At 38.6% G+C, this 21,125-nt stretch overlaps 1 protein-coding gene across 15 annotated transcripts in view; it reads right to left on the reverse strand.

Annotated features, from left to right (window-relative positions):
• Window positions 1–21,125, reverse strand: part of KMT2C (lysine methyltransferase 2C) — a 205,097-nt gene that overhangs the window by 31,807 nt on the left and 152,165 nt on the right. For 13 of the 15 annotated variants that reach the window (XR_003257810.1, XM_026091593.1, XM_026091603.1 and 10 more), the window contains 13 exons: window positions 19,529–19,659; window positions 17,661–17,847; window positions 12,123–12,227; window positions 11,730–11,777; window positions 10,423–10,560; window positions 10,214–10,246; window positions 10,012–10,131; window positions 7,800–7,938; window positions 7,341–7,555; window positions 7,144–7,217; window positions 4,395–4,577; window positions 1,866–3,740; window positions 518–843 (listed from right to left, as the gene is read on the reverse strand). Coding sequence is in view for 14 of the 15 variants with exons in the window: in XM_026091593.1 (XP_025947378.1) it covers window positions 518–843; window positions 1,866–3,740; window positions 4,395–4,577; window positions 7,144–7,217; window positions 7,341–7,555; window positions 7,800–7,938; window positions 10,012–10,131; window positions 10,214–10,246; window positions 10,423–10,560; window positions 11,730–11,777; window positions 12,123–12,227; window positions 17,661–17,847; window positions 19,529–19,659 (3,574 nt within the window). In the remaining variant the exon portion in view is untranslated. The remainder of the gene's footprint in view (window positions 1–517; window positions 844–1,865; window positions 3,741–4,394; window positions 4,578–7,143; window positions 7,218–7,340; window positions 7,556–7,799; window positions 7,939–10,011; window positions 10,132–10,213; window positions 10,247–10,422; window positions 10,561–11,729; window positions 11,778–12,122; window positions 12,228–17,660; window positions 17,848–19,528; window positions 19,660–21,125) is intronic. The other 2 variants (XM_026091606.1, XM_026091598.1) reach the window with 1 other exon arrangement.

The following is a 21,125-nucleotide window of genomic DNA, read 5'->3' on the forward strand; positions in this document are numbered from 1 at the left end:
TTTTGAAAAGAATAATTCTCAAGACTACAAAATATATCAGTATTGGTATTCATTTTACATCACAGATTCATTCTAAAAATGGCACAGACAGAAGTCACAGTTTGATCACATATTCTTTATAAACGAGAACAAAATATTACATTTATTCAATATGAAGGCATCAAAGCCAGTCAGACTTTTCAATTTTTTTAAATAAACGTCCAAAAACAACAGGTGACAAGATCTTTCATCTCATCTGTATTTCCATAAGTATTGCAGTTTCTCCATTTTTATTTTTGAATAACTCCCACTAAAAGGCACAATAAACTCAATGTAAAACATACATTTCTAACGTTACAGAAGCTTACAGGAATACTTAGCTCACTCAGCTTACTCAGCACATACTGACTTCAGTAAGATTACCAGCTACTGTAAACCACACAGGTAATTTTTCCTCAAAAATCTTGTTATCTAACAGATTCAGTAAGTTTAGAGCTAYCATTGCAATACCCCATTTTTAAGAGATCAAAGAGCTTACCTAAGACCATGAGGTCTCATCCCCATGGCACTCATATCGCCTGGAAACTGGGGTCTATTGAACTGCCCATCAACAGGAAATGGTCCACGTTGATCTTTTGGAAATACTGTGAACCTTGGCCCACCTGGAGGGACAACAGAGGACCTAATATTCCCAGGATATGGAGGAGGAGGGCGGTTAAAAATTTGATTTAAATTGTCTTGCTGCCAATGCTGAAGAGGAGTTCCATGGGGAGAAGCTGCCGAGTCCTGTAAGGCCTTCTCCTGACGAACTGCATTCTTCTTCTGCTGCTGYTGCTGCAGAATAATTTCACGTAATTTCTGGCGCTGTTTAAAAAAAAATAAAATCATTGTGCTTGACATTGCAATTGATATATTTTCAAGTGTTACACTCCACTGGGTTAAGCCTTTTGGAGGAAAGAAATTCTTCTCCACTCACTACAGAAAAACATTATAAAACACCACGATCACCTCAGAAGTTAAAAGAGGGATCAGATGGTGCAAGACACTAATAACTTTTTGCCTCCAGACCACTTGTTAAAAGTGTATGAGGCGGACCTATTTTACTAATTAATTTACAAGTAACACACCTTCAGTTTTTCTATTCCAATAATAAGGTCCCTTTTACCATATGAAAACATGCATTCTGAGGGTCCTCTGAAGAAAACTCAGCAAAAGGTTTAAACTGCAGTTGCAGAATGTACTCTGACTCTGTATGATAAATACTACGGATGTTTGTGCTAATTCCACTTCCCATGGCTCTTTTGAGGCAAAAGACTGAGCAGCTTTCCCAAGTACAATGTAATTCCGCATCTCAGCAAGAGCTTTTTGTCAAATATTCACTGACAAAAGCCTGGAATGAATGTGGCTCCAGAACATCAACGACCAATGGTAAGATTCACTTCAGCATGTTAGCCACCTGAGAAGTCAGGTGCCTCATCTAATATCGCTGCCTATTCTCTCTTTTTCAGTTGGTGAACAAGTCACTGACTGGCTGACACTGACAACCAGCTTTACATCTCATTTATTATAGGACAGAATTAATTATACTTTCAAGGTGTTTCTCTTTCTCACATTGCAGATGAAAGAGCTATAGCAGACCAAGCATCTACATTTTCAATGGCTTCAGCAATAGCTCTCACTTCCTTTTTGGATCTCATAAAYATTATTGACTTTTTATATTCTGCATATTCTGGTTCTATCCTGGAGGACCAAATGAACATACTGAGTGAACGGAGATAATTCTCAGCTATGTTTAATGCCAAGTAACTTCAAATATATAAAAAGACTCCAGGAAATTCTTTTGCTTTTGAAATTTTAAGAGCATCAGTATTAAACAGTATGCTCACCTGTCTTAATTTTTCGGTATCTGCTTGAGACATATTCATGGTATTCTGTGTATCTGTCACTCCTGTAGTGGGTGCTGGGCCAGGAACTTGTGAAACTTTGGGAAATTGCTGTGCTTGAGAACTCATTGGAGAATTTGCAGATGCACTGAAGTTGCCCTCAGATCCAGGCCGTGGCTGTTCAGCAGTGTCATGAGCTAGTTGACTAGTTCCAAAAGATTCTGGCTGAGGTCTTGGAGTCAGTGGTGGCTGATCATAAGGGTCACGTGCTGGAGCAGCTGGACCATGGCTAAATGAATCTGTTATTGCAGGTCCTGCTGGTCTAGGAGTTTGAGAACATGGRTCTGACGGCCTGACAAAAGTGCCTTGCAGCCTGTTCTGTGGTGTCTGCAGGAAAGGATCTCTATTTGGCATTAGTCCTGGTCTTGTCATTGCAGGTCTGTTAAAACTCTCTGGAACTCCTGGCCTTGGAGTTGCTGGTTGATGAGAATAAGGATCATTTAGAACTGGCCGTGGTGTTCCAGGAGGTTGGGCGTATGGATCAGAATGTCTCTGATTTGCTGGGGACTGAGCAAATAAATCCGCTGGCTGAGCAGGTCTTGGTGTTGGTGGCTGCTGCATATATGGATCAACTGTGGTGGGTCGAGGAGTTCCTGGAGGTTGGGCGTAAGGATCAGCAACTGGCCGAGGAGTACCTGGAGGTTGGGAGTAAGGGTCCTGAGAAGCTGGCCTTGAAATGGGCCCAGATTGAGGGAAAGAATCACTCTGTTGTCGCATTATCCTAGGTGGATGGGCAAAAGTCTCTTTTATTGCAGGATGTGGAGTAAGGGGAGGCTGGTTATATGGATCATTAGGCTGATTATGGGAAAAGTTATCCACTGGCCTTGGTGTCAAAGCAGGCCTTTCATACGGATCAACAGCAACACGCCTTGGTGTACCTGGCATTGATCCATAAGGATCTTGTGGGGACTGAGGTGGGCGCATAGGAGTTTTAAAGGGTCCAGGGCTACCATCGACAGGGGTAGGAGTCAATGGTGGACGTGCATATGCATCAGCAGAAGTTACCCTCTGTCTCTGAAATGCATCAGTTCTAGGAGCTGGCTTAGTAAATGGATCACTGCTTCCAGCTGGTAAAGGACCTTTCCCTGACTGTTCCATAACTATGGGTGATCTTGGGACTCCCAAAGGTTTGGAGAACTGATCTGATGCCATGACAGGTCTGGGTGTGTCTGGTGGCTTTGCATAGGGATCACTGCTACCTGGAGATGAAGAGCATGAATCTCTGACTGGTGAAGGCCTGCTTCCTGATGGTTCAGTTACCTGAATGGGCCTAGATACAGATGACTGTGGTGCACAAGTGTCTAATGGTGCAATGGTACTTCTTCTAACAAAGTTTTGGTTAATAGGTGCTGGTCTAGGTGTTCCCACCATTTTAGCATATGGATCCATTGGAGAAGGAGGTCTTGTGTTTGTGGAACCTGGAGAAAACATCTGTTGTGATGATGTCTGAGGAGTCTGAGACTGAGACAGTGAATCATGTACCGGGATTCGGGTTGGAGTAGGGGGTGGGGCTTGTGGTTTTAGGAATACATCATCTGAGGATGCTGAAGTAGGTGTAGCAGGTAGCTGCTGTTTTGTAAATAGATCTTTATGGAATGTCTGTTGTGCAGGAGACATACTTCCATTGCCTGTCTGAGGTGTTAAGGGGCTCTGTATCCCACTGCTGGGTGTGTCTGAGCCAGACTGGTTCAGAAGCTGTTGGGAACCAAACTGCTGCTGCTGCTGTTGCTGCTGTTGTTGCTGCTGCTCATTTTTCACTTGCTCAAGTTTCTGTGTGGCTTCTATTTTGGCTTGCTGCTTACTTTTTTGACGCATTTGCTGTTTTAAAATTATGAGGAAAAAGGTTACACTTTTAAGTCCAGGGTATACAGTCTTTCTGATGACTGAAAACGAATTAATAATTAAAACTTTAGAACACATTAAAGACCCACTAAGAATAATTCCAAATCTTAAATGCAATGGGATCAGAGGGCATGCTTATTTGTTAAGTTAAATTAACTTGGCATACACACTTTGACTTCCTGGGAAGAAGCATTTCCCAGGTTGCCTAAAGAGCAGCACTGCTTTCCAACCTTATATTCTGAAGAAGAAAGTACTGACAGATGCAGCACTGATGTAATGGGCTCTGAGAGATCCATATACATACCAGTCTAATTAAAACAATGGAGTCTGCAGGACAAGGTTACTGCAATATATGGTATATAAACTACTGYAATAGTTGGTCATACAGAGAAAGAACAATGCATTTCTGTAATAGGTAAGTGTTCAGAATCAAAGTTTTAAAACAAAGTTTTCTAACATTCGCATACAGCTTTTCTTCCAACAGCCTCTATATTTGTCCTATGCAGAACACCTGAATTTATACTCTTACAAAGAAAGATTAAAGCTGATTTTATTACAACAGAAAAAAGATTCCAACAATGCAATAAAAAGCAGCAATAAAAATAATGAAATACCCTAAATGCAACACACCTGTCTGAATTTCCATTCCTGCTCATGTTCCGATTCCCTCTGTTTTAATGGATCTTTAAAGAGGTCGGAGTCGATACGAGAGCTAGGATCAATGCTATCCTGTTGCTGTTGCCTTTTCATGGAGTCATTTGACATCTGTACTTTATTGATGCGCAAAGCAGCTCTATTATCTCTGGCTTTTTGCTGGGAAAAGATAAAAACATGTAGTTTGCCTTGTTTTCTTTTGGTAAGCGTAAGCACTGCGCCTATTATTCCTACAAAATCTACAGCCAAATTATTCATGCAGCCTGATTTAATCATACACACGCTTGTGAAATACAAGTTATTGTACTTCTGCAGGGAACTTCAAACTGAAACGACTTCATCTCTATAGAAATGCTGTGTTTAAACTGAAGTACACAGAAAAATCTGAGGGGTTATTAACAGTGGTATTAGGAGCCTCTGTTCAGGTACAGTACTGTGCCAAGAAAGCATGTATCCACCAGTTTACCTTTCAAATCACATATTGGTGTGGTCTGAAATCTAAGACAAGAAGATGACTGATGATGTTTGGATCAATAAAGGCCACAAATGTGGAGAACTTCAGTGACAAGAAAAATACAGTCTACTCCATTAAATAGCCTCTATAGATCTCAGTCTGTGTTAAGTTAGCAGTACAAGCATAGAATATGGACTTACGGATCAAGAAAAATTGGACTGAACAACAGCAATTCCTCTTCAATGAGGCATTTAAAAGCATACTGACACTTTAAAACATCTAATGGAAGCTTCAAAGAGTCTATTTTGCCACCAATCTGGGATGCTGTTCCTTTTTGGAATCAAACCCTCACATCTGCTTTTTAACAATTTTATTTGCAGCTCTCAAATGAGGGCTGCTTAGCAGAAAAGGTTTAACCCCCCAACTCCCTTCCCATAAAACAAACAGAAACAGCGACGTGGACGAGAGCAGCAATGTCACAGCAGCAGAAGAATTAATGTCATTCCCCCCCTTAAAGTGATGGGATTGCTTATACTAAGAAAATTAAAAAACCTACAGTAAAAGCGTAAGAAATCTCCTCTGAATTTCATTTCTAATGTAGCCTTTACTTATTCTCCTAGAGTGAAAGCTCCTCAAGGCAGGTACTGCAGCAGCTTCTTGTATGCAAAACGCTAGGCACACTGGCAACAGCTGAATGGTAAGAATACATGGATGGCAACTTCYGTGAGGACATAACTGCTTCTCACGATGTATATACTTGTGTGAGTACATGCGTGTGCCCTCCACCCCTCCCAAACATGAAGGAAATAATTTTTGCAGCTACTTTTTGGATATCCATCAGGAGAATAAGACTACTATTTGTTAAGAGCAGTGAAAGAGATAAATTCAGTAAGAGAAATAATTGTAAAGTGATAAATGCCTAGATAAAAATCTATGCATTTAAGCGGACAGTAACTTGCAAACACTATATAGAAGGAATCACCAACCGAACATGGTGCTAAAGTTACAGGCTTGAATAATAAGCAGAATAATGATGTTGCCTTGATGATAAAAAGAAAACAATAGGAAGGACTGTTTCAAGTGCAAAGGGGTTCAGAGAGATCAGGAACTCTGTGGTTTGAGTCTCCTCTTCCCATACTGAATTTGGGGTACTAATTTATCCTCCTAAAGTTGTCATAGAAGTAATGGGAGTTTTTAATTCAGACAGTAGATGATGTTGGTATTGTTAAGCTCTCAGTTATCAACATACCTGGGAGTCAAATTTCTTTGCTAATGAGACTAGATTAGAAAAATGTAGGGGGAAGAAAAGGAGACTGAAGACAAAACATAGAAATCCACAGAAATCTACAAACTGAGAATGAGAATGATCATCCAGTTGCTCTTGTGAAGAAACAGAGGAAAGAGAAGTACCAGGAAAGAATAACAGGAAATTAAAGAAAAGTCCATTTGCCAATATTGGCTGTGAAGTTCAAAAAGAACAAAACTATTACTGGTTCTGAGATCTGCCTGTGGACAATCTTTAACAAGAAGAGTTTCAGTAGAGCACAAGGGTCACAAGTTGGATCAGAGAAGTTCTACAGAATGGAATCAACGGCCAAGTTTGAGACAGCTATGACAAATATGTGTGCTCTGTTGACTCGGATGTGAAGAAGGAGAATGCTTTAGAGGGGAAACTGGGAGTCCCTCAGGCTCCCCACAACATGGAAGATGTCAAAATACGTTTGCACTGTGAGAGTAGAGAGAGAAGAAAGTACTTAAGGGAACCCATAAGGCAAGACCACAGGTGTAAAGGAAAATGGGGGAAGTAGGATGTGGGTATTGAGGCCTCTGGGATGGTTAGTTCAACGGGTGAAAAACTTCAGCATCCTTAATGGGGAAAGGAGAATGATAAGAGGGGCAGATGAAGAAGGTCATCATCTTTTGTTATTATCCTTCGGAAGTAGTTGGTGAGATCCTGTGCAGAAAGAGCCAGAGCAAATGAGACTTGAAGCATGAATCAAATGTAGCAAAGAAGCAGTGGGAACTGTAAGTGTTCTCATCTTAGCTGAGGTCTTTAGATTGCATAACAACATTAGTATAGTCTATTTCAAGGCTGAAAAGCAAACAGGTAAAAGTATTTGGAGTTTGAAGTTAAATTACAAAGGCATTCTTACAGACAGTGACCTTTCAGTAACTCCAGAACTTAATGTATTTTAAAAACCCAATGAAAATCCTACAGATGAAATGTATTTTGTCTGAAAGCATGAGAATGCAGGTGGTAGTTGTTCTTACCACATATGGAGCCCTTTCCTGTGAGCTTGCTTTTCTCCACAGTTTAGCAATCTGCTTCACTCTTGTAGCCCAGTCTGCAACCAAAAAAGTGTTTATATACAAGACTTTGATAAGTCTATTTTATATTACTTCTTTCAAATAAAGATGCATAACTTGCTACAGAACATTTGAATCCATTCAGTAAATCACTTGCTCACCTGGGAATTCTTCCTTTAGGTTAGGAAAGTTGATATTTGTGTAGAGAACAGGCGCTACTGTTGCCATTTCACCCAAAGCTTCTTCTTTTTCCCACTTAAGAGTGCTTCTTTGAGCATTGGACATTGTATCGCCTTCACCTTCCAAAGGCGGAGCTGATGGTGTCCATGAACTGTTTGGATCACTTACCATTGGATTGAATGCTGGATTCTTATCCCTGACAAATCAGAGAAGAGTTCTTTTTATAGACAGATTTCTCTCAATAAAGAATTAGCAAAGTAATTATTCTGCTTCCTATTTCAGGAGTCAACAGACTGTAAGAACACAGAGGTTTTTGTATTGGCCGTCAAGAACTAAATATTTAAAATACTAATAATACCACAATATTAATAACAACAACAACAACCCCCAAGTGATAAATGCTAAACAATGGATATTTTTGACTCCCCGGCTTGACTCACCTGGTATCAGTATACGGTTGCTGTGTTATGGGAGAGAAAGTGCCTAGTCCACCTCCAGGAGTCAACGCTGTATGAGGGAGATGGGGGTTAGGACCAATCAGACCATTCATTAGCGGTACTCTTGAAAATGCATTCTCTCCTAAAAAGAAGAAATTATTGTTTTAAAGGGTGAGAGCTTTTGAGATTTAGGTAGAAACGTGAAGTGAAGTCAGTGAAGAAGAGAGATCTCATCTAATGATAAAATAACTGCTTTAATATTTTATAATACTAACCTTAAATTTTTGGATAAGATTTGAAACCAATTTACTTTGCTTCCCTACAGATTTAAGAGATTCTCTTCTATTGCATCACATCCCTGCAAAGATTTTTTTCATGTCTGGCAAATAAGTTTTTTTTTAATGGATTCTCAAAATTTTCCCACTAGCCCATGCTACAGTACCACACTTKATATTGAGGTGTATTTTTAAAGACTAATTGTTGTGTCATATTTGTTATATCCAGATCCAGTGCTACACAAAGAAAAGAAAAATCTATGCTGCCAAGCAACAAGCATGGAGATGGCTGCTTTCTGTCCTTGCAGAATTATCATTAACCACCTGAATTAAAAATTTCCTCTTCTGAGACAGCAATGCACCAAAGTAAGCCTCATTATCTACTAATTCCATAATCTGTAACCAATGAAATAGATAAATCTAGTCAAATGAGCATCAGCCTTGTAATTAAATGTCCAGCCTAGCAATATTAGGGCAGAAAATTTTATTTGATTAAAATATTAGGCAAATGTGACACAGGCAGATCTACTCCAGCAGATGGTCTTTGCAGATGTTCCTACACAGAATTAACACTGACCTTTGAATCTCTGTCACTTAAGCAAGATTATAATTGTGCTCCCAATATTTTCCTAAAAGCATAAAAGTAATTCAGGAATTTGATGTATTTATAGGAAAACACTATAATTCCCTCGTGCTTTAGGTGACTGTTTTCCGACCTACAGGTTACATTCACTAGGTAGAAGGTTCTGTCTGGATGAAAATAACTTAATTACAATTTAAGAGAATATGCTTTATTATAACTGGTAAATAGATGGTATATGGTAACCGTGAAGACTTGGCAAAGAAACAGGCTGGAGAGTCAGGCCTCTGATTTGTGCTGTAGAATCACGTGTCTGTATGAGAATAGAGAGCATTCATTTTATTGCAATTGCTGAAACTTGATGCAAGCTTCCCCATTACTGAAGTGTTTATCTCCTAGAAACATGTGGATCATTACACAGTAACTGAACCAAATTATAAACCTAAAACTTAGTAATTGTGACAGTTCCCACAGGGAGAAACTTAAACAATCTTACAGAGCTCAAATGCTGAAGTTATCTGCAAGTACCCAAATAAATGGGAAACGGGCAATGATATCTCTATCATCCTCTGTTTTAAATCACCTCATTATTTGCTTTAAACTCCCTCACGTCTAGGGCTTTTTGAAGTCTTTCATTATTATGGAAATACATCCAATCAATTTTTTTTTTATTTAAAAAACTGGTGAAATCAATGTACATACCAGGTTCTGTACTACTAGTATAACAGAATAGGAACTCTTTACATTAGCTCAGGGAAAACTGAGCAGAGGTAATGTCTGGTGAGGAAAGMGTGCATTTACTTATGCTTATACATACTCCTAAACACACTCTACTGATAACAACAAATACACTCAGTCTACTCCTCGCTTCCAATATAAAGGCAACAACTCATGAGATGGATGGGTCATGAAAATTTTAGTAGTAAGAAAGAGAATAAGGGACAATCTTCCAGATATATTTCAAAATTATTTAGCCTCTCCTCTCTGTTATTTGAATAGGACTAATCAACACATTAAACTTAACTCTTAAAGGAAATTAAGACTCAGCAAATCACTGTCATACAGAGTCTTTCCTTACCCTGCAGGAGGTACTCAGAGGTAACAAAAGAGTAATGTCAAAAGAAAGCACACACTTTATCACAGACAAATTTCCAGAATRTGAAAGTGTCACCTCAAATAACAGCTCCAGTATGTCATAAAAATGTAAAATAATTGTCCCTTTCTACTAGCAATATTTACATGAATATTCCATAATTAGCAAAGACAGAAAGTAAGGTTCATCCTACTTTCATATCCTTATTAAAAGAYGTGCAACTTCCTTGACCAGGCTGTCATTTCTTAAATTAAGAAAGAAACATACCCTGAGTGTGCAAAGACATAAGTTGTGGTGGAGGCGGAGGCTGTGGCAAAGGAGCTGGCTGTGTGGTTGCTGGACTCAATACAGCTGTGAACAAGTCTTCAACATCCTTTCCTCCTAGCTCTGCAAAAGTGCTATGCGTGAGTTGGCTGGCCTTGTTCATAAACCACATTTTATAAAAGGCAACAAAGATCAGCACACATACCTGGAATTTTGTACAATTTGCCAAGAATAGCACCTGGGCAAAGTAAAAATAACACAGAATGAACAATTATCAAAAAATGCAATAAAATTAATTCCGTAACCAAATGCAAATAGGTATGTTACAATACACAGGYAGTAATTTGAGAACAAAAGAAAGGAGGTGTCTACTTAAGTTTTCTAGAAGACCAAGATGAATGACAAACAAATTACCATCTGTGACCATTTTGTCTAGTTCTGGGCTGAGGATTCCATCTAGTTGTTCTTCACTCAACGGTCGTGAACTCTGGCTGACAYTTGGCTGAGGCAGAGAAGAAGGATCATCAGAGATGGGACCAATATCCAGTCCAGCTGAAGGAGGAAAGAATAGTTAGTGAGACATAAATAGTAAAACCTACTGATACAGAATAAAAAGCATAACATCATTTCAATTTTTTTCTTTTTGCTAGAGCTGAGCTGTCAACTAAACCAAGACTTTCTAAAATTTCGAAGGTAAGGCAAAGTAAGACATTCATTAGAAAAAGTAAACCTATTTACCTCCCAGTTTGCTGTATTGTTTAATGAACGCTAATTTAATGAAACGAAACTGGAAGAATGGGAAAAATTTGTTGAACTAAGACTACTGAATTGAGGTACGAGATGTTTTCAAGTATATAGTTTTCAGTATACAGTTCCACTATACCTCTTTTTCACATTTCAAAAACCATCACGCCAGTAGTCAATTTGTTTCATCCTGATAKACCTTAGTTTTACCCAGATACCCTTTATATTAAATATCTACTGAAGTGTTGTTAATGTGTACCCAATATCAAACAGCAATAGCAATTTCCATCTCAGAAACGACTGCTGAATATTCTAGGTTACACTAGACAAAGTGATTTGTGGATACTGAGGAAACATTATATAAATTTTATGACATCCTTTACAAGTCAATAAACCTCTCGAAAGTGAAATATCTTTGAAAAAGCCCTATAGACTTTAGTATTTAAAAGATATTTCAATATTAAATACCAAATAAAACCAACTTTAAAATAATGAAACATGCCATTCTACTTGTCAACCTGTGCTTAACATAAAGTGATGAACCATCATCCAGTGGTAACAAAAAGATTGATGTTGGCTGCTTTATCCATGCTTTAATATATTCACATTGTTAAAATGCTTTTAATTTACAAAAGATACCACTACTATAAATGCTACACACTACCACTATAAGTAATATTAAAAATAATAGTGACAGCAAGAAAATGCATGGTTTTGTATCATGAAACACACAAAAACTCAGGAAGGCTTTTAAAAACCATAAGCCAAACTTGATGGAGTACTCTGTTTAAAGTGCAGAGTGCAAGACTTTGTAAGTTGTGTTAGACTCAAACAACACAAAAAGAGTGGGAAATGAGAGCATGAATTAGTGACACAGTAAAGGAGTACTAGTTTCTACACATGCAGTTCTTTCAGCTAAGACCACTAGGAAAGATGACTACTTCTAACCGTGGATCATCCATTGTTTAGTTTCTTACCAAATGGGGAGGGTGAGCTCTCAACCTGGAAAGTGCATAAATCAAGACCTACAGGACCCAAACCAGATAAAATGGATGATTATAACACGAAAACAAAAAAAGGTAAAGAAAAAGCTGCATGCTGAAAAAGCTACGCAGGTATGATAGACAACGGAAGCTATTTTTTATTCTCTCTTAAGCAGCAAAGCAAAGAGCTAAGTAAAATAAAATGTTGGAAAGGTTGGGGCTTTTTTGTAGAAGACAACAAAATCCCTCTCTAAATAAGGTATTCTTAAGACATGAAAATTACATCTGAAATCACCTAGAGCATAACCTGTAGATTTAGTACAAGGTCTACCTCTGTAATAAAGAGAAAAAAGAAAAATACCAGAGAGACCTTATGAACATACATACCCGAATGATCTCCAGACTTTACCAAATCATCAGAAAGTATTCCAAGAATATCATCATCAGTGTTTAAGACCTCTGAAAGATCAGCTAAGGGGTCATCAGTGCCACCTGTTTAAAATGCAACAAATAAAATCAACCAATCATGGCATTTATATGTTATACACCACCCTGGAGACCTGCTACAACTCGAGCTATGAACTCAAACACAGATCTACCAAGCTGTAGGCCCTTCTAGAGTGCCGTACGCTGCAAGGGACGCTGAGATGAGCACTACGGTCGTCCCCTCCCCAGTCACCACTGCAGCTACATGCACACTTTTAACTTGCTTAGGAATTACTGTGGAAGTGTAACTTAGTCACCTGTAAGGAAAAAGGAATGGATGATTTCAGGAAAAAACTCCAACAGCTAGTGAGAACTCGCAAGCTCTAAGAAACAAAGGCCTACAAATATAAAAGTCAATAAATACCCTTTGTAAAGGAAGGATTTACTGCTCACAGTAAATCAGTAGGCTGTACTTAAAAATAAGAAAGCTATCAGGGTACTACTTCTCTTACCAACACTACCTTTCGTAAGCACATGGAGCAACCAGTTAAATAAAACATACCCTGATATGAAAGTAAAATATAACAGTAAGAAGTAGTAAGTAAATGGAAATTGGAGATGCTGTTTTTAAGRTCAGAAAAAAATCATGAAGAAATGAGAATACCCAGAGGTAGAAATGTCATGTGTGTCTGTAATCTAGGAAAAACTAGCCCAGTCCTAGCAATAAATTATTGAATATTGAATAATAAATTTTGCATGTGATTATCTTCTTGACATCCTATTCATTAGAGAGAAACTTTGGGGTTGTTGGAAGTTTTTCTCATCTCAATGACTCATCTGGTTTTAGTAACTGATTTTTAGGACTATTGCAGACACGCAGCATTTGAAGAAAATTATTTTGACAAATAAAAGTTTAGAAAAGTCTTTTCAGAAAAACTGCAGACTATCATGACTACATGAAAACTCAATGAAAGAACAATTAAATACAAAGAGATGGAAAAATATGCAATTAAACCAAGAAAAGGGATTAATACAAATCATACAGTACATGATGTGGAAAACAAATATGGGCAGACTAAAAAACRACCAGAAAGTCAAAGGACAACACATTTCATAGATAAATGGCTATCTTTCTCACTGTTACAGCCCAGCTGCACCAGGAAAGTATTTCTAGCTTAATTCAGGCTAATTTAGAGGCCTGGAGCCAGGAATTTCTTTGTATCATGAGGCTGCCTTCCAATCTGCTAAACTTGACAATGATTTTAAAGTTCTTTCTCCTGTCTKTCAGAGACAGCCCTTTTACCTTCTACCAAGCCAAAATGAGCAGGAYTTAATAGATTTCCTTCACTTTACTGTTTTTATCCTTCATTTTTTCCTTTGTAATATACATATAAAATAATATATAGAACATATATATAAAATGATACCATCCTAATTAATTGTTTTATGTTCGCTAGGTGAGTCAGCGTGTCACTGCAGACTAGTCCATTTACAGGTATATCAAAAACAGGGCTCCTATGAATATTAGTATTTTAAAATACTAAAAAAAAAAAAAAAACCCACACCACTTGTGGGTATAGATATTTTGTGTGTGTACCTGGGAGAAAGGGCTATGAAATCTCAGGCTGTAAACAGAACTCAGCTCTGCCTTTGAGACGTGTATTTTCCTCCTGGCCACCTGGCTCTAGCACCGTCATTACGGCAGGCAGTCGGTAGCTAACACCGGGCACCACAAGGTGGTGTTAATGACTTCCATTGACCGGCAGGCAAAGGGTTGACTTTAGGTGTCCTTTAACTTTTCTGAAATCCAACCTGAAGGTCCGTAAAGAGCTGGTGGGAAGAAAACTTATGAAGGGAACACCAAGAGCGAATGAGCAGCCTTTAATTCCCCCGTCACTTCTTCCTCTGTCACAGTGTTTTCCTCCGCAGCCCTCAGGAATGTGCTTCGGCCCAGTCCCTAATAATTCAACGTCTAATTTGAATGTAAATACATTAAGCAGCGAGAAAGGGCTTAGGTGAAAAGATGTAACCGAACAGTTTACTACCTGTAGTTATAAACTGGTCACGAATAAATTTAGGCTGCAAATTAAGAGGCTCCTAACTATCAGAGCAATCAGATTCTGTACTGGCCTTCGAGGAGATGAGTAGGTTGGGAGAAAGCTAATGGCTTTTTACACGGAGCTTGTTAAGTCTATGAAAAGACTGAGTTGTAGTGATAGCAGAGGGCTGGACTATGATCTGCAAGTCTCACATAAGACCCTTATTCTAAAGCATATTTTTACATTTTTCTTCTTTTTTTTTGCCAGTTTTAATTCAATAGGTGCTAAATATTATCTTGGAATTAACTAAGTCGCTTCAGGCAGCTGCTTTAGATCAGAGTCACTAGCTGGACATGTGGTGCCAAGCAAACAGCTCAGGACCGCCTGACTCTTGCAGCACAGTGCTAAAAGCTAATGCAAAGCAAAAAGGAAAATAACTTGTTCACGATGCTGGATCTCTCATAGAGCACAATGGAAAAAATATACTGAATTTAAGCTGTTGCATGCGTTTCAGAGCCCTCACAGAACATGGCCTTGCCAGCYGGCCTCTTTTTCACGCGCAACATCCAGGCCAAGAAGCTAAGGAGAGCCACAGCCAGTCCTCGGACCATCGAGTTTATGACACTTGATAATCGACCCCTTGAGCATTGCCGGCTGGGGAGACTCGGGGGAGCTGGGGCCCCGCGCCCCCAGGCAGCACGCCTCTGCGCTCTCCTCTAGCCTTCGCTTTTAAATGATTTTAAGCTTTGGTCCTATGTAGAATATGCTGCAACGTTGTGCCACTAATATTATAAAATCATGGGAAAACAAGATGGGTCTTATAACTGAAAGTTGACAGAAATCAGTACTGAGAGCCTAAAGCCCACTTCAATCCCAGTTACTAGTAATTAACAGTGAACAAATGACTCAAAAACCTGTCTTTTGGCTGGCTCTGTGCATCACTGTCACCACTGCAATCTTGCCTGGCAGAAGCCTCAGCTACCCCTAACGGAGCTCTAAGACTCAACAGGCAGTGAGGGTGCCGCTGAAACGCCTTGCCAGTTCATCAGTAGAGGACTGAACGTACCATTTGTTTCATTCCCTACTGGTCCTATGTACATGCCGAAAAGCAAAGCAGAGAGAGGAGCTTCCCCTTAAGATATGGGAGAGCTCTTTGGAAGATGAACAAGTGTATCTAACCCTTCATCTTGGGATGAAACAACTGGAGTTTCCAAGAGAAGAGTATCTTCCTTGCAGAAAAGACCTGTCCACTTAAGCATGGATTCTCACGGGAGTTAGCAACCCTTGCAACAAACAGCACTGGAGGAAAATAACACAGGCAGTAACACCAACATGGTCTTACGACCTCCTGGTGCATCGAACAAACCAGTCAGTACCGTTCCTGCTCCAAAGCCGGGTCTGTATCAAAACAAGAACCAAAAATATCGCAGGTGCTCTCAGGCGCTGTTCTCACCACAAGCTTCTCTGCAACGCTAGCCAGAAGGGAAGATGTAACTGTTACTAGCTCAAGAGCTAGTGAATGTACCAGTGTTTCCATAACYCAAAATGGATCTGTGCTCTCAGACACCAGGAAGCTACTGTGGAAATAATTGTCTCTCGCATAGTCACAGTAAAGAGTTAAGAAAAACATGCACTGGAGCTGATAGACCCTGGCCGATGACTTCAGCCGCTGGCACCCTCAGCCCTAACAAACAGCTCTGGCTGGACAGGTCGCGGCTCGGGTCCGAGTCTGAACGGTGGAGACACATTTATTGAGAACACTCCTACGGCCAGAAATCACTGTCATTTGAGTCTCTCACACATAAAATGGGAAGGACACTAGGTTATTTGCTAAACCAGTTGCAGTAATTTTCTTTTAATAACTATCTCTTTATAATTTATTTCAGAATGAAAAGAAGAAGAAATTATGAAGTTTCACAGCTTTGCTTATTCATAAAGAAGAGGTCTTTTGGTTTTAAAATTCCCATGCTCTCCAGCTATCTGCTCTATACATCAGGGTCGCCAGAGCTCAAAAAAGTTAGAAAAAACTGTCTCAATGTGACCAAAGTGCTCTGGAGGAATAGTTCTCCCAAGTCCCATCCACTTGATTAGCATATGTCTAAAAATATAATACTAAGGCATTCAGTGACACCAGAAGCAGCCAAAACCTGTTTTCTGGCTCCTATTTTGAAGGCACTACGTTTATGTATCTGATGCTTTATAAATGCAAACATAGTAATGAAACAGAAGACAGGTCATGTTAACAATAAGAACAGGTATGTCTACCAGCAAGAAGTGTATAACTGCATGTTTTTTTATATAGAATATTTAAACCTCTCTGGCTTCAGAGAATGCTGRAGAGGAAAAAAATGTTCATATGAATGCATCTTCCTGCAGTGTTTGAACATACAAAGTACAGACCTTGAAAGACTCCATTTGCAGCGCTTTCCCCTACGGGGATGTTAACCTTTGCAGTCTCTATTACTCACAATTTCACCTGTATAACAATCAATGTTTAATTATAATGCAGCCTCTTGCTCTTCATTTAGTAGATTTTCACTGAATAACGATTACAAATAAGCGAGCTTCTCTCTTGAGAAGACTCTCTGGACATTGAAAAGCTACACCAATGTGTGTAAGTGTTTGCTAGATGGAAAAAGTTGTGAGGATCATTCAAAACAYGATTCACAAAGTAACTATATACACAACAAAAAATAACAACAGTTTTTAAAGAAATATAGAAGGTTAAGACACCTCTAACTACATAGCACATACTACAAGACACTGAGGAAAAAAAAAAAATAACTTGGAGGCAAGAGTCAGGCTTTTGTTTTTAATTGCTCCTTTGTGCGAAGCTGCCCTTTCAGCAGCACTTTACAACCCTCTGGCTGTTTGCAAATCTCTCAGCAGTATCTCCAGTAGACTTTTGCAATACAAAGTGAAAGCAGAAGATTGCCTGGGGGCTACAAACTGTACCTTGAAAGGGCACTCATGTTCYGAAAGGACATGCTGAACCAAAAATCGTGAGGAGCCTGGCAACCTAAAATAATGTAAAACCTTAAAGAATGTAAAAGTTGGATGGTATCCATTGATAAATTAATATTCAACAGACTACTGAAAGCATATTTTTCATTAGTTTCTTTTCGTCTCCTATTATAACGGATTTATTGTTCTTATTCTTGGASAGGTTTGACCCTTTAGCCCATTTTCATGAATTTTGTAGACACGGAAATTACAATCGAGGAGTTTCAGATTTGCATTGCGTGCCAACTGCTGTGCCATCCAATCTTTCTGAAACAGCTAAAGACCTGGAGCTRGGTATCACTGATTATCAATGTAATTTAACCTTACAAGAACAGTCAATATTATACAGAATGTTAGAAAATGTATGGGTTAGACATTGAGAGGCAAGAGTGGAAAAGCCTCACTTACAACAACAAAATCAAGCTACTGAATTATCACTAACTTTAGCTTTGTATACCTTGAGCGCCCAGTTTCGCTTGAGCTGGAGTGGAGGTTGAGCTAAGAAGGGGGTCAGAAGAAGGATCCAGGAAACTGGTGGTCAGATTTGTTTTACATGAAAGTGGAAGCGATTCTTCAGGTAAATTATCTAGGCTCATCTTATTTTGTCTACTGGTGTCTAGTAGATCTTTTCCGAAGAAAGCTTCCTGTAATGAAAACAAAGTGATTCAATGTAGAAAAAACACTAGCTATTGAAAAATTTATGTAAATGGCAAAGTTAGGAAAAAAAAATGTTAACGATTAACTAAAAATATAAAAATACAGTCTCAGTCCCACACTCATTTCAGTATGGCACTATCTTTTCCAGGGCACAAGGGGTAAATATGGTGGATACAACTTACCTGAGGTAGTTATGCTATTATTATTTTATTATTAAATCCACACCTTAAATTATATAGGAAAAACTACAGTCATCTTACATATACACAGCATAGACCTTGTACCTATATTACATGCATATATATCCTACGGCTTTTCAAGAGTTTAAGTATTTCTCCTCACACAAAACTGAGAGCTGAATAAGGGGAATACTACTGAGCAACTTGATCAAGGCCACATAAGTTTATGGAAAACATGCAAGTACACTGAAGTCTGAGTTCTAGAATTACCACACGCTACATTTTGGTTAGCACAAAATCATCCTGATGAAGAAAAAAACACCTAAACCAGCTTAGCTTACTTTAATATYCTTTAAATTACATATTTAAATTTAATATTGCATAACAGCTACCATTCACCTAAAGCTGAGTAGTAAGTAATTTGACAACAGCCTAGCAGATTTTCAAGCCAATTTTTTGCATTATATATTTTTTTCTGTTTTCACTTAGTCTTTAAAAATCTTGATTTAGGATACAATAGCTAAAAATGGAGTTATAAATACATTTTATTATCAGTTATTCCTACATTAATGAAGAAGGAATCAAATAACTATTTTATGTTTTACATGAATAAAGTGTGCATTAAGGAAAAATATTTATTCTTAATAATACAAAGGAAATCTTGCTCGAGTATTTTCTTTCTAGATCATTTCCCCACTTATCAAATACCAGTTATTTTTAGACAGAGATTCTTCTGTCTCTCTGTCAATTCTTTGCTAACTTTTGATCCCAGTATAGTCTATGTCATGGAACTGGGTAAATATCTACAAGATATTTACAAGGTTTTTGTGAAAAAACGTGTCTGAGAAGAGTGAGAGAAATAGTGTTCTCAGTGAGAGAGATGTAAACTGGCTGGTTTATAATCCAGTTGAAGGCAGGTAAGCTGGTGAATCCACATTAATATACTGGTCATTATCCCCATCAGCAAGTGCTACCCCTTACCTGCTGGGGATATCACAGACGTAATGGGGCAGAAGAGCAGAGATCATAGCGGTGGGGAGGTGCAGGGAGTACAAGAACACAAATCTGCAGGAAAACTGTCTCCCACATCAAATTGCGCTCTCTGTATTTTTTTTTTTTTTTAATTACAATCTCTAGAGAAAATAACATGATCTGGCTAAGACTTCTTGCACAGTTTAGGGCAGTGCACAAGTAGACAAGTTGAAAACGTCATGTGTCAGTTTTGAGAGAAAAAAAACAGACAGGCTTTCTTTTTCAGAGCAAGTAGAGGCCTATACACTGAGAAATAACATCAGAGGATTTGGGATTTCATATAATACACTGTTTCCTATATAAACTTATGAACATTCCTCACACAAAAGTCATTTCATCTGAATGATAAATTGGGAATCAGGAAAGAAACATTTACGGTTTAAATGCACTATGAATTAACACAAATAAAGATTAATTTTTAAATGTTTTTGCAGCTAGTGTATACCAATAGCTTTACCTGTAAGTAGGCAGGAAAGGTTTCTTCAAGTTTATTTTTCTTTTTTCTGTAACGCTTTTTTATTTTCTCAGTGCTTTCCGAAGCTGGGGCAGACTCCTCAACTGGAGTGTCTGGCAGCTGTTCTGTCCAACCTAGAAAAGTAACAAATATATGAAATACTCTGTTTCTTGCTCTAGAGGTACAGTGGTAGCATGCCTAAGGCAGCTTCATACCTATCTGGGTGCATGAGTTTCAGCATCACTCTAGATATACTATAAAGGCTGCTTTTATCTACCCAGCTTTGAACTGTCACCTGATCATTTGGACTCGGAAGTCGAAAATACCGTATGTGATACTAGTCACATCACTATCTTGTCGTACTTCATTGGCTCTAGATATCTCATTGGCTGTAGACAGACCTTTAGCTTTTATATCTCCAAGCCAACCTAAGAATTTGGTATTAATYTGAGAGTGATATGTGCCACACAACCAGATACTTAAAAGACAATTCTACTGAAGTAGTACCTCCAGCATCAACACTGTTGAGTTACATACTCATCTGCTTTCAGTTTATAGAATAATTTTTCTCAAATTAAAAGTAAAAAAAAAAAAGATTTTTTTAAGCTGAGAAGTGATTGTTGCATAAATGATGAACAGGCCAGAAAAGAGTCCAGAAGAATCTCGCACCTAAAAGAAGCCCCTCAAGAAAAATTAAACATTTATCCAGCCATCATATTCCAAAGTAGCACAGCGGCTCTTCTAAYGGACAAAGCACCACAGTAGGCTAAGCAATCATTCAATACTTTATTTCGACAGACCAGTGAAAACACTGCAGGTAAGAGTAAAACTTCGGAAGACCTCCACCTCTGTCTTGCCAAAGCTAACTAGTGACCCTGAGAAGTTATTTTATAAACGCTACTATTAGGCAGCGAAACGTGGTATGCTTTGCACTAGTGATCTCCTGTCGTGTGTTCAGAGGAGGGGGAGCAGAACCGAGCTCGCCACCAGCACGGCAGCCCTTGCACTGCTCTGGCAGGGAAGGAGAGCGAAACAGGACAGGGCTGCAAAGCGCCCTGCAAGCTGACCAGCGCTGGCAGCTGAGGAGCAGGCTCTCTGCAAGCTGGGCTGATTTAAAACCTACGGAGATTTTCTGAGTTTTTTTTTTTTTTTTAACAAACAATTGTGCACGAGCAAAAAAGGAAGCTCAAACTGTTTAACTGAAGAATACTTGTTTAAGAATATTGCTTTTTAACAATACGCATTATACTGTTATCCAGAACGAGGAATTAACTTGTTAACAGTTTTTTTAACTTAAAGGAGCAGATCCCTCTTTATTAAGTCAAAAGCCTAACAGCAAAATTTTCAATTCTAGCTGAAACAATTTAGTATACCATGAAATAATATTTACAAAGCAGAAAAATATATCTGTAACACTAATATTAAACAGAAGCAAGTGCTATTTCTGAATAGGGGACCCAGCCACAATACTGGGTTGCACTGATAACAGAAACATATGTTGTCTTCCTAAAGCAGTTTTACACATGCAGCAAGAATGAAATCCAGCTCTTAGTTTTTGACACTGCCTGGACGCTGTAGTAAAGATCATGTCTCCATCACC

The sequence above is a fragment of the Apteryx rowi genome, unplaced genomic scaffold (assembly GCF_003343035.1).
Source record: "Apteryx rowi isolate R43461 unplaced genomic scaffold, aptRow1 scaffold_91, whole genome shotgun sequence".
Taxonomy (NCBI): Eukaryota; Metazoa; Chordata; class Aves; order Apterygiformes; family Apterygidae; genus Apteryx; species Apteryx rowi.